This window comes from Artemia sp. Qi Xiang Cuo, chromosome 18, assembly GCF_049724085.1.
Source record: "Artemia sp. Qi Xiang Cuo chromosome 18, ASM4972408v1, whole genome shotgun sequence".
NCBI lineage: Eukaryota > Metazoa > Arthropoda > Branchiopoda > Anostraca > Artemiidae > Artemia > Artemia sp. Qi Xiang Cuo.
The window spans coordinates 34,276,040-34,289,099 of NC_142811.1; the positions used below are offsets into that span (position 1 = coordinate 34,276,040).

The following is a 13,060-nucleotide window of genomic DNA, read 5'->3' on the forward strand; positions in this document are numbered from 1 at the left end:
TTAGGTTAACTTGTATGGATGGCTATTGATGTGAGACCTTAATCTTGTCTGGTAAGTGTGGTTAGGTTAGACGCTATTAAGTTAGGTTAGGTTCATTTAGTAAGGGTAAGCCAACGTACAATTTACTTAGGTTAGCTTAGGTTAGGTGAGAGACAGGAACAAAGTTAAGCGCCTGTTTAGTTTAGGTTAGGTTAGATTAAGCTAGTTTACATTTAGATCGATTAGGATATGGGTTGCTAACTAAGGGGGCCGACGGCTTCTAAACTCTCGGCAAGTCAATGAACATCACCTCACTGAATCTAACCTGACCGCACCGAATAATACACCTAACATTTTGTCTGTCTCTCACCTAACCTAAGCTAACCTAAGTGAAGCGTACGTGGGCTAACCTTCCCTAACTTAACCTAACCTAACTTAATCTATCCTAACCTAACCGTACTCACCAGAAAAGGTTAGGTTAAATTATCATGAGCGCTAAATATAATATAACATGACCTAACATAACCAGTGAATTTCCACCCGTCAGACTGGTAGGCTAAGACCCCCCTCGGGAGCGAGTGAAGTTCCATCAGTCAGGCTGGTGGACTAAGAACCTACGTCTGAGCTAGTGAACGTCCATCGTTCAGGCTGGTGGACTCGGAGCCCAATACTGTGTTAGTGGATTTCCACCATTCGGGTTGGTGGACTAAGACCCCAATTTTACTACTCTTACATTTCATTATAGAAATTAATAATTAACTTCTAAAGATCAAGTGAACGTTAGTGTGAGAAGACATATCGTCACAAGTCAGTACTCAAATATTCAAATGATTTAGATTCACGACATATATTAAAAATGAAAGTTGAAAAATTAAGAGACTGTAACAGTGATATGGTCAGTGTGTGTAAGTTTTTGTGTGTGTGTGTAAGTTTTGGCGTGTGTGTGTAAGTTTTCGTGTGTGTGTGTGAGTTTTCGTGTGTGTGTGTGTGTAAGTTTTTGTGTGTGTGTGTTTGTTTTTGTGTGTGTGTGTTTGTTTTTGTGTGTGTAAGTTATTGTGTGAATGTTATTTTTTTTATGCATTTTATTTTTTTCGTGTGTTTGTTAGTTTGTGTGTGTGTGTGTGTGTGTTAGTTTTTGTGTGTATCAGCTTGTGTGTGTGTAAGTTTTGACGTGTGTGTGTGTTTTAGTGTGTGTGTGTGTGTGTGTGTAAGTTTTTGTGTGCATGTAAGTTTTCGTGTGCATGTGTATGTTTGTGTGTGTGTGTGTGTATGTTTGTTTGTGTGTATTTATGTTTTTGTTTGTTTGTTTGTTTTTGTGTTAGTTTTTGTGTGTGTGTAAGTTTTTGTGTGTGCGTGTTATTTTTTTTGTGTGTGTGTAATTTTTTGTGTGTGTGTGTAATTTTTTGTGTGACTGTAAGTTTTTTTGAGCATGTTATTTTTTTCATCTGGGTGTTAGTTTTTGTGTGTTTTTTTGTTTATGTTTTTTTGTTTGTGATATGGTTTGTTTTTTTGTTATTTTTTGTGTGTGTGTTTGTAAGTGTTTGTTTGTGTTTGTGTTTTTGTATTAGTTTGTTTTTTTTTGTTTGTTTATGTGTGTTTGTGTGTGTGTGTTTGTTTTTTCTTTTTGTTTTTTTTTGGTTTGTTTTTAATTTTTGGTGTGTGTGTGTATTTGGTCTCTCTGTGTGGTTGAATTTTTGTGTGTGTGTGTGTGTGTGTGTGTTTGTATTTGCGTTCGCTTTTTTTTGTGAGTTTTTTGTTGTGTTGATTTGTTAGTTTTGTGTGTTTTTTTGTGTGTGTGTGTGTGTGTAATTTTGTGTGTGTGTATTTTTTTGAGTTTGTGTTTAAGTTTTCTTGTGTGTGTGTTTGTGTTTGTGTTTTGTGTGTGTGTGTGTGTGTGTGTGTAATTTTTTTTGTGAATGTAGTTTTTTGTGTGATTGTTAGTTTTAGTGTGAATACGTAAGTTTGTATGCGCGTGTGTGTGTGTGTGTGTTTAAGTTTTTGTGTGTGTGTAAGTTTTTGAGTGTGTGTGTAAGTTTTCGTGTGTGTGTGTGTGTGTGTGTGAGTTGTGTTTGTGTGTGTGTGTGTGTGTGTAAGTTTTTGTGTGAGTGTAAGTTTTTGTGTGCATGTCAGTTTTCGTGTGCATGTGTATGTTTTTGTGTGTGTGTGTGTGTGTTAGTGTGTGTGTGTGTAATTTTTGGCGTGTGTGTGTTAGTTTTCGTGTGTGTGTGTAAGTTTTCATTTGTGTGTGTGTGTGTAAGTTTTTGTGTGTGTGTGTGTGTGTATGTTTTAGTGTGTTTGTTTAAGTTTTCTTGTGTGTGTGTAATTTTTTGTGTGTGAGTTGAAGATTTTGTGAGTGTGTTTAAGTTTTTGTGTGCATGTAAGTTTTTATGTGCATGTAAGTTTTTGTGTGAATGTTTTATTTTTGTGTATGTATGTGTGTGTGTGTGTGTGTGTGTATGTGTGCATTATTTCTAGTATATGTGTTTATGTTTGTGTTTGTGTGTGTGTAAGTTTTTGTGAGTGTGTGTAAGTTTTAGTGTGTGTGTAAGTTTTTTTGTTCATGTATGTTCGTGTGTGCATGTAAGTTTTTGCGTGTGTATGTATGTTTTTGGGTGTGTGTGTATTTTTTTGTGTGTGTGTGTGTGTATTTGTTTGTTTGTATTTTGTTGTTTGTTTGTATGTATTTGCGTGTGTGTGTGTAAGTTTTTTTGTGTGGAAAAATTTAGAAGTGTCCAACTCAGAAAAGCCCGAAAACATAATTTACATATCCCAAATCCTAAGTTTCAGACAACACACTCCTATGAACGGCTAAGAAATCTAGCTCAGAAAAGCCTGAAATAGCAAACTAGTCATCCCAAACTATTAGTTTCAGACAACAAACACCTATGATGGACTAAGAATCCTAGCTCTGAAAAGTTCAAATAGCAAATTACACATCCCAAATCATAATTTTCTGACAGCATACACCTATGAAAGGCTAAGAAACCAAGCTAATAAAAGCTGGAAATAGCAAATTAACCATCCCAAATCATACGTTTCAGACAGCACTCACCTATGAACGGCTAAGAAATCCAGCTCGGAAAATTCAAAAAAATTGCAACCCGCACATCCCAAATCATAGGTTTCAGACAGCACATACCTATGAAAGACTAAGAAATCCAACTCAAAAAATCCCGAAATAGTAATTTACATATCCCAAATCATAATTTTCTGAAAGGACACACCTATGAAAGGCTAAGAAATATAGCTCAGAAAAGTCAAAAATAGCAAACTAGTCATCCCAAACTATAGGTTTCAGACAACAAACACCTATGAAAGGCTAAGAAATCCAGCTCAGACAAGTCAAAAGTAGCAATCCACCCATCCCAAATCATAGGTTTCAGACAACACACACCAACAAAAGACTAAGAAATCTAGCTTAGAAAAGCCCGAAATAGTAATTTACATATCCCAAATCATAGGTTTCAGACAACACTCACCTATGAACGGCTAAGAAACATAGCTCTGAAAAGTCAAAAATAGCAAACTAGTCATCCAAAACTATAGGTTTCAGACAACAAACACCTATGAAAGGCTAAGAAATTCAACTCAGAAAAGTCAAAAGTAGCAATCCACCCATCCCAAATCATAGGTTTCAGACAACACACACCTATGAAAGACTAAGAAATCCCACTCAGAAAAAGCCCGAAATAGTAATTTACATATCCCAAACTCGAAGTTTCAGACAACAAACACCTATGAGTGACTAAGAATCCTAGCTCTGAAAAGTCCAAAAAGCAAACTATACCTCCCAAATCATAATTTTCTGAAAGAATACACCTATTAAAGGCTAAGAATCATAGCTATGAAAAGTTCAAATAGCAAACTACACATCCCAAATCATTAGTTTCAGACAACACACACCTATGAACGGCTATAAAATCTAGCTCAAAAACGACAAAAATAGCAAACCACTCATCCCAATCATATGTTTCAGTCAACACACACCTATGAAAGACTAAGAAATCCAGCTCAGAAAAGTCAAAAATAGCAAACTACATATCCCAAATCATAGGTTTCAGTCAACACACACCAACGAAAGACTAAGAAACCTAGCTCAGAAAAGTCAAAAATAGCAAACTACTCATCCCAAACTATTGGTTTCAGACAACATTCACCTACGAAATACTAGAAAACCTTAGCTCAGAAAAGTCAAAAGTAGCAATCCACCCACCCCAAATCATAATTTTCTGACAACACATACCTATGAAAGGCTAAGAAACCTAGCTCAGAAAAGTCGAAAATAGCAAACTACACATCCCAAATCATAGGTTTCAGACATCACACACCTATGAAAGACTAAGAAATACAACTCAGAAAAGCCCAAAATAGTAATTTACATATCCCATATCATAAGTTTCAGACAGCATTCACATACGAAATACTATATCCCAAATCATAAGTTTCAGACAGCATTCACCTACGAAATAATAAGAAACCTTAGCTCACAAAAGTCTGAAATAGCCAACTACTCATCCCAAACTCGAATTTTAAGACAACAAACACCTATGAGTGACTATGAATTCTAGCTCTGAAAAGTCCAAAAAGCAAACTACACCCCCCAAATCATAATTTTCTGAATGGACACATATATGATAGTCTAAGAAATCTAGCTCATAAAAGCCAAAAATAGCAAATTAACCATCCCATATCATAGGTTTCAGTCAACAAACACCTACGAATGGCTAAGAAATCCAGATCAGAAAAGTCAAAAAATAGCAACCCACACATCCCAAATCATTGGTTTCAGACAACAAATACCTATGAAAGACTAAGAAATCCGGTTATGAAAAGTCGAAAATAGAAAACTACATATCCCAAATCATAGGTTTCAGTCAACACTCACCTATGAACGGCTAATAAACCTAGCTCAGAAAAGTCAAAAATAGCAAACTAGTCATCCCAAACTATAGGTTTCAGACAACACACACCTATGAAAGACTAAGAAATCTAGTTAAGAAAAGTCGAAAATAGCAAACTACACATCCCAAATCATAGGTTTCAGACACTACACACCTATGAAAGACTAAGAAAACTAGCTCAGAAAAGCCCGAAATAGAAATTTACATATCCCAAATCATAAGTTTCAGACAGCATTCACCTACGAAATACTAGAAAACCTTAGCTCAGAAAAGCCTGAAATAGCCAACTATTCATCCAAAACTCTAAGTTTCAGACAATAAACACCTATGAAAGGATAAGAAACCCAGCTCAGAAAAGTCCAAAAAGCAAACTACACCTCCCAAATCATAGGTTTCAGACACCACACACCTATGAAAGACTAAGAAATCCAACTCAGAAAAGTCAAAAATGGCAAATTAGCCATCCCAAATCATAGGTTTCAGTCAACACACACCTACGAATGGCTAAGAAATCCAGCTCAGAAAAGTCAAAAAAAATAGCAACCCACACATCCCAAATCATCGGTGTCAGACACCACACACCTACGAAAGACTAAGAAATCCGGTTATGAAAAGTCGGAAATAGCAAATTACATATCCCAAATCATAGGTTTCAGACAACACTCACCTATGAACGGCTAAGAAACCTAGCTCAGAAAAGTCAAAAATAGCAAACTAGTCACCCCAAACTATAGGTTTCAGACAACAAACACCTATGAAAAGCTAAGAAATCCAGCTAAGAAAATTCAAAAATAGCAATCCACCCATTCCCAAATCATTGGTTTCAGACAACACACACCTATGAAAGACTAAGAAATCCAGCTCAGAAAAGTCAAAAATAGCAAACTACATATCCCAAATCATCGGTTTCAGTCAACACACACCTAAGAAAGTCTAAGAAACCTAGCTCAGAAAATTCAAAAATAGCAAACTACTCATCCCAAACTATTGGTTTCAGACAACATTCACCTAAGAAATACTAGAAAACCTTAGCTCATAAAAGCCTGAAATAGCAAACTATACATCCAAAATCATAATTTTCTGACAACGCATACCTATGAAAAGCTAAGAAATCCAGCTCAGAAAAGTCGAAAATAGCAAACTACACATCCCAAATCATAGGTTTCAGACACCACACACCTATGGAAGACTAAGAAATCTAACTCAGAAAAGTCAAAAATGGCAAACTACATATCCCAAATCATAAGTTTCAGTCAACACACACCAACGAAAGGCTAAGAAACCTAGCTCATAAAAGCCTGAAATAGCAAACTACTCATCCAAAACTATTTGTTTCAGACAACATTCACCTCTGAAATACTATTAAACCTTAGCTCAGAAAAGCCTTAAGTAGAAAACTACACATCTCAAATCCTTGTTTTGAGACAACACACATCAACGAACGACGGGTGCTCGGGGTGAGCCTTTGAGGGTGTGGGGGTACGTTGAGGGTCTTCGGTCGTTGGGGAGGGGGGGGGTACGTTGGGGGGCGGGGGGTTGGGCTTTGGGGGGCGGGGGTTGGCATTGGGGGGTGGGGGTGGGCCTTTGGGGCGCGGGGAGGGTCTTGGGGTGCCTGGGGGCCTTTTGGGGACCGGTGGAGGGCCTTTGGGACCCCGTTGGTCCTTTGGGAGCTCGATGTGCCTTGGGGGGGGCCCGGGGATGGCCTTTGGGGGTCTGGGTGGGCCTTTGGGGCGCGCGAGGCCCTTTGGGAGCTTGGGGGGGCCTTTGAGTGTCCGGGGGGACAGTTGGGAGCCTGGGGGGCATTTGGGGCCTGGGGATGGCCTTTGGGGGTCTGGGTGGGCCTTTGGGGGACCGGTGGAGGGCCTTTGGGAGTTTGGAGGGCTTTGAGGACCGGGGGCTGCCTTCGGGGTTGGGGTAGGAGGATTGGAACCCTTTGGGGTTGGGTTAGAGGACCTCACAAACACTGTTCAAATGAAACTTGTGTATTATAACGACCACAGAGTTTCACCATTAAATTCTCTTCTAAAATCTCTTCAAAAATCTTCTTTTAAAATGTCTCTATCTGTTTCGCCGAAAATAGTTCCATAACCGGTCTAAACGGTTTCGCCCAAATTATCCCTAAACGTAAATTCAGCGTGTTCCTTTGTTATTGGCATCTCTGCGCTAACACATTTCAAATTAATAAGAAACCTGATTCCAGCGCTAAAACAATTCATCGCTCAGATGTTTCTTGCCTAATTGTTTCCGTGGCCTTTGGTTATTAATATCCTTTGGAGTTCGACCAAAAGAGTTGTTCCCGAGGCAAAGACATTAATGACTTGGATCTATTCCTGGAGAAATTTTTCTAGGCGAAAATTTTTAAAGTCTGACAGATGATGTCATTGATTGATTGATATGTCAAGAAAGGGAAATTAATTTGTTGTTTCTAAGGGGAATTATTGATTCACGATAGGTGAATTGAAGTCGATAGCACAGGTGTTCCAAGGTCGATGTTGTTGTAAGTGCACGCTCTCAGCGAATGTCAAGGTCGATATTGTTGTTGTTGACACACTTTGATTACGCAATCAAGTTCTCGGAAATTCACTTCCCCCTCGAGTCCTAGATCAATAACATTGTTCCCGTTAGAATTCAATGCGCATGTGCAACCTTCGCCCCGGAGCTATTACACATAGAAACATCAAATAAATCGACCTTGGAAAAAGAGGTCATTGACCCCATTAACCCCGTGTTCTCCCTAGGGAGGCTATGCCCATATATGGGGTGCAAAAAAGTTATAGGTGGCAGCAGGGGTGAGCACTGGGGGTATAAGATAGCTCTCTACTTATAGTATTGGCTATTGGGAAGTATACAGTACAGACGTTTTCAGGGGAGATTTTTCATGGTAGTGAGGGGGGGGGTCAGCAGGGACGTACGCAGGGAGGGGGCCTCCGGGCCCGCCCCCCCCCCGAAATCTCACGATTTTTTTAATTTTTCCCATATTTTTCTTATTTTTCTCACAGAATATTGGGTTTGAAGGATTTGCCCCCCCCCCCCGAAACAAAGTCCTGCGTACGTGCCGGGGGTCGGGGGTTATGTAGGAGGATCTTTCCATGAAGGAAGTTTTCATGGGGGAAGGGACATTGCTATGAAGGGACGCCAGACTTCCCAGCATTATTTAAAAAAAGATCAGAAATTACATATGAAAAAACAAGTTTTTCAAACTGCAACAGCAGAACATCAAAACTTTAAACGAACAGAAAATATTACATATATGATTGGGTTCACCCCCTAGTCAATACCTCACTCTTTAAGCCAGAGATTTTTTAGTACTTTCATAAGAGCTATTTATTCTAATTAACGGCCTTTGTGATTAAGCGGTCATTTTTAAATAATTGGAACAGAATTCAAACTTTCGCTTAAAGAGCAAGGTATTGACTTGGGGGTGAACCCCCTAATATACGTATTAAAAATATATGATTATAGAAGTTCGTTACGTAAGTTAATTCGTAATTTACGTATATTTATTACTAATAAAAACGTTCGTAAATAAAATGAAACAAGCTTCGAGAAAGCCATTTAACCAAATAAAATTAAATTAATAGGAAAATTTTGTTTTAATTATTCATGTACTGTGAGCCAAGATCAAAACCTGCATTTATGCAAAAACGTTCAAAAATTAAATAAAAAAAACAAGTTTTTTAAACTGAAAGTAAGGAGCGACATTAAAACTTAAAACGAACAGAAATTATTCTGTATATGACAGGGGCTGTCCCCTCCTCACCACCTCGCTCTTTACGCTAAAGTTTTTTATTGTTTTAAAAAATAAAGTTGTGAGAAAGAGTCAATCTTTATCGTAAAGAGCGAGGCGTTGAGGAGGGGACAGCCCCTTTCATATACGGAATAATTTCTTTTCGTTTTAATTTTTAATGTAGCTCATTACTTTCAGTTAAAAAAACTTGTTTTTTTTATTTAATATCAACAAAGGCTAAGAGTGGTAAAGTAATGGTTACACCATTGATGTCATCATAATATACAGAAAACCTTACCGTCATATCCTATTAAACCTGGGTCACCAGACTCTCCATATTCGCCGGCCAGTCCTGCTAAACCATCTAAGCCAGGATCTCCCTTTTCACCAAATAAACCATCGCGACCCCTCCTACCTGGAAATCCAGGAAGTCCGACTTGGCCAGGTTCGCCTTGCATGCCTTGAATACCAGAATACCCTCTGTCTCCGAAGGCACCCTGGAAGGAATATAAGCATAAGCTACACTGGTACATAAATACGCGGCGGGGGGGGGTGTTTGAGCTTGAGTGCTCAAAATGTTTTTTCTTAATATGTGTTTTTTTCAAGTTGACCCCTGCCCCCCCCTAACTCTCCCACAAAAAATAAGCCTACTCCGAAATATGTGTGCATGTGTCTAATTCTAGCATTATTTATGTATGTGTGCGATAGAGAAATCTTTTGATTTGGTTAAAAGGTTGCCCCAAAATAAAATCCCATGATGATATCAATATGTTTCGAGTAATATTACAGTTCGTTTTATTATTTCGAAAAACCAAACGGCGTACTTTGCACTTCCCAAAAATGATTTTTATACTTTTAAACATCTTTTAGTGGACAATCACCGAAAGGTCATATTGCTAGTAACCCAGTTATTTCGCAGAGGCTGTTTGAAAAAAAAATCTTCTTCTGTTCTTGCAATTTTTGCTTGATATTTTGAGCGGTTTAGTCTTAACTGCAAGTGAAAAGTCCTTTTAAGGTGCTATATCACCACTTTTAACTGTTCATCAGCGCCGTTTTTTTTTTTTTCTCAAATATCGGTTTACAGAAAACTATGCCATATTTTGCAGCATAATTCTCTTTTTCCTACTATTCTTTTCTTTTGTATAAACAGCAGTGACTGGAGTTGGCAACCTTTATATCTGGTATTAAAAGTGAAAAAAGGGAAAATAAAACAGGGACACTGAAAACCAGAAAAAACTACCGTGTGTCCTGATTTAGCACTTACTTTGGCTCCATCTCTTCCGTCATAGCCATTAAAACCTGGATCTCCGAATTCTCCATTTTCTCCGTCAGTACCAGCAACTAAAACACCTGGATTTCCTCTTTCTCCTTTAGGAGCATTCATACCAGGAAGCCCTGGAACTCCAGGTAAGCCGTAGAGACCTACAAAAAAACACATTTTTTACTTTTTTTTACTGTTTGATTTGAGCTAATCTAAAACAGTTAAGAGCAGTAAAAGAACGCATATCTGACACTCGTTAGGATAAATTTCAGCAGAGCCTGAAATAAAATATAATAAATAAAAAGTAAAATTTACTAGTCTATAAGAGGCAGGGCTGTAGCAATGCTTAAGCAAAGAGCCATGTCTGCAATCCATTATATATTTATTGTTTGTATTTTTCCCCGGAGCCTCACATAGAAGGGGTGGTCTTAAAGACTTTAAGAAGGAGTACGCCTCAAATCTTGACCTGCGGGAGGGCATAGGTAAATCGAAAGGAACGATGTATTCAGGCTATCAAAATGGAATATTTGCAACATCTCTGTAATGACTTGTGAAAATGAAGCTGAAACAATTTTTTTTTTTTGGGGGGGGGGGCAAGGGGACTTCATTCTTTTTTTCAGATGGATAAAAAAGGAGAAGGGAACTTAAATATCTAGTTCAGGGAAAGGGATAAGAGGGCCAACTTTTGTTATCCTAAACACTGGGTCGCTCGAAAAAAGACCGAAATTTTGTTTACTGGCTTGGAACTTATGTTCGTAAGCTATTGGGTCAAGAGAAACCTTATCCACAGAAATAACTTGTAAGAAATTTGTTTAATTCGAAAATGGGCCCAAAACTTATTTTGTCAATCAGCTAGGACTCCTAGTACTTTTGTCCACCCTTGCTACTTGAATTTGAATAGTCATCATCATTGCAGACACAAAGCCTAAAAAGATTCGGGACATACAAAAATGGGGTTTTCAAAATCATGTCTTCAATCAGTTTGAAAATAAGCTCATAAATTTTGGGCTAGGAGAAATGATTTTGACTGATTTTGATTTTGAGTGATTTTGACTGAAAACACTCGTAATATCGGAAAATGGATACGTAAAACTCAATGAACACAAAAATATTTTGACAATCGATTGTACCGATATGTGCACCTGAAATGGGGCCAACAAATTTTGTTTTCTCGGATTGGCTTAGACTTAAAAGGCATGCAGAATGAGACAAGGAGGCCTCAGTGAAAACCGAGCTGATGGAAGAATACTAATGAATTGATTCGTGGATCCCAAAATAGGCCCAAATTTGTTTTATCTCCAATCGACTAGCAACTTACTGGGCATGTACACAAGGCCAAACCAGCCAAAAAGAGGAAAATTCTTCTGTAAAAACCCGTCGTGTCAATATATGAAAACTGAAAAAGGGCTAAACCTTATTTTCTCTGATTGGGGCGAAACTTTCGTGGTAATTAGACTGGACAAAAGAGCCATTGTCGAGGAAAATAAGATTTGGAAGAAAAATGCGGTTGTATCGGTTATAAACACCAAAAACTCAACTTGTATTATATATCACTGTTGTAAAATTTATAGCCATATCCACGTCATATTTAAAATTTTAGAGCCTCACACAAAAAGACTCTTTTAATGAAAATATGGATTGAGATACGTCAATCCAGACAAAAACTTAGGGAAACAAATCTGGTTGTATTGATTTGTGAGGTCCATTTATTCCCTTTTTTTTAAGACAAGAAAACAAAACAATTTTTAATAAAGGAAGTTGGGATCAGCATTTATCCTAGCAAAAAAGATGTTAAAATAAGGTATAACACAAGATTTTTGTTCATTTGAATAATAATCTCTCCTCGCCATCCACTTAAAATTCTATGGTAAAACAGAAATCCAAATTGATGATCAACTCAAACTTAAAACGAAAAGAAAATACCACACATAGGAACAAGACTACCGCCACCTTCTAAAGGCCTGAGTGTCCTTTGTGCTTGATTCAAAACAACATATATCCTATACGTTTTCTCTTTTGCCATTGGAAAAATCGATGAGACTTCCATCAATTAATATCACTGTATATCATTTAAGTCTAATTTCATAAGTTATTTCAAGTAATCTTGATTACTATGGTGATTTTGTTCTTTTTTTGTTGTTGTTGGTGTGCTTTGATAAATAAAAACCACTCCATTCAAAACGCACATCGTTTTTAATAAAACGTAAATGACATTCGGGCTATACAGAGGGTATGTGCAGAAGGAGGAGGGAGAGGGAGCAGCACCACTTTTATTTGTTAACTTTGATTAAATTTGTGATATTATTTTTATTGTTGTGCTTCATTTGTGCAAATTTGCTCTAAGCTTTAGGAGGTTGAGGGTTTGGTAGTCCTAGCCCTGTTTGTGGCAATTTCTATCTCTGTTTGTATTCTATCTCTGTTTGTTTTAGGATTCATTTATTCTAATCAGCATCTGTTATCTTTGATTTTTACATGCTTATTTATTTTAATTTGAGTTCTTTTTGGGTTTCATCAATTCTTGGATCATAATTTCTGTTAGCTTCAGGCTGGAACTCCCAAGATTTTGTTTCTGCTGGTTCTTAGTTTCCATACTGCTCTTTACTGTTTCTGATAAACTTCTTTTTTGGAAACACTTTTTTAAATTAACAGCTAAAAAATTAGATGTGTCAGCTATTTTTAACATTAGTTAGATATATTTCTTGTTTTAAGAAACTATTTGCATTTCCTAAAAACTTTATCACAGAAAATCTTTTATTTTAATGTGGTTTACTCTTAACTCTAAGAGAATTCGTACACGTTTCTTTTTGCTAGGACCAAGCAAGTGCATGGCCAAGGATGTAGAATGCCTAAATCCCCTTCCCCCTCTGACCAGAAGATAAATACTAAAACTGTTCTTCTTTCCTGCAAAATTAATGAATCTTTTGGTAACAGTGGATATTTAGCAACTCAGCATCTTGGAACCAAATGGACCAAATACGAATTCTGACTGACTCTTAAAAACATGATTAGCATTACCAGCTATTTTTCTCTAGAGTTTTAATAATAAACATTGAAAATCAATTTAAAAACAAATAAAATAAGTTTGGTCAGTCACTGGTTCGTCTGTAGTAGTTGAAAAGGCATTATGTATGTTTTTTGTACATAAACTGAAATTGATACTCATAACTATCCTTTAATAGGAGTACCAGATAC

At 37.3% G+C, this 13,060-nt stretch overlaps 1 protein-coding gene across 1 annotated transcript in view; it reads right to left on the reverse strand.

Annotated features, from left to right (window-relative positions):
* The window catches only part of LOC148941432 (uncharacterized), a 364,996-nt gene that overhangs the window by 88,317 nt on the left and 263,619 nt on the right, over window positions 1-13,060 (reverse strand). The window contains exons 19-20 of the mRNA XM_089104420.1: window positions 9,872-10,029; window positions 8,906-9,104 (exon numbers count right to left, since the gene is read on the reverse strand). Coding sequence (XP_088960546.1) covers window positions 8,906-9,104; window positions 9,872-10,029 — 357 coding nt within the window. The remainder of the gene's footprint in view (window positions 1-8,905; window positions 9,105-9,871; window positions 10,030-13,060) is intronic.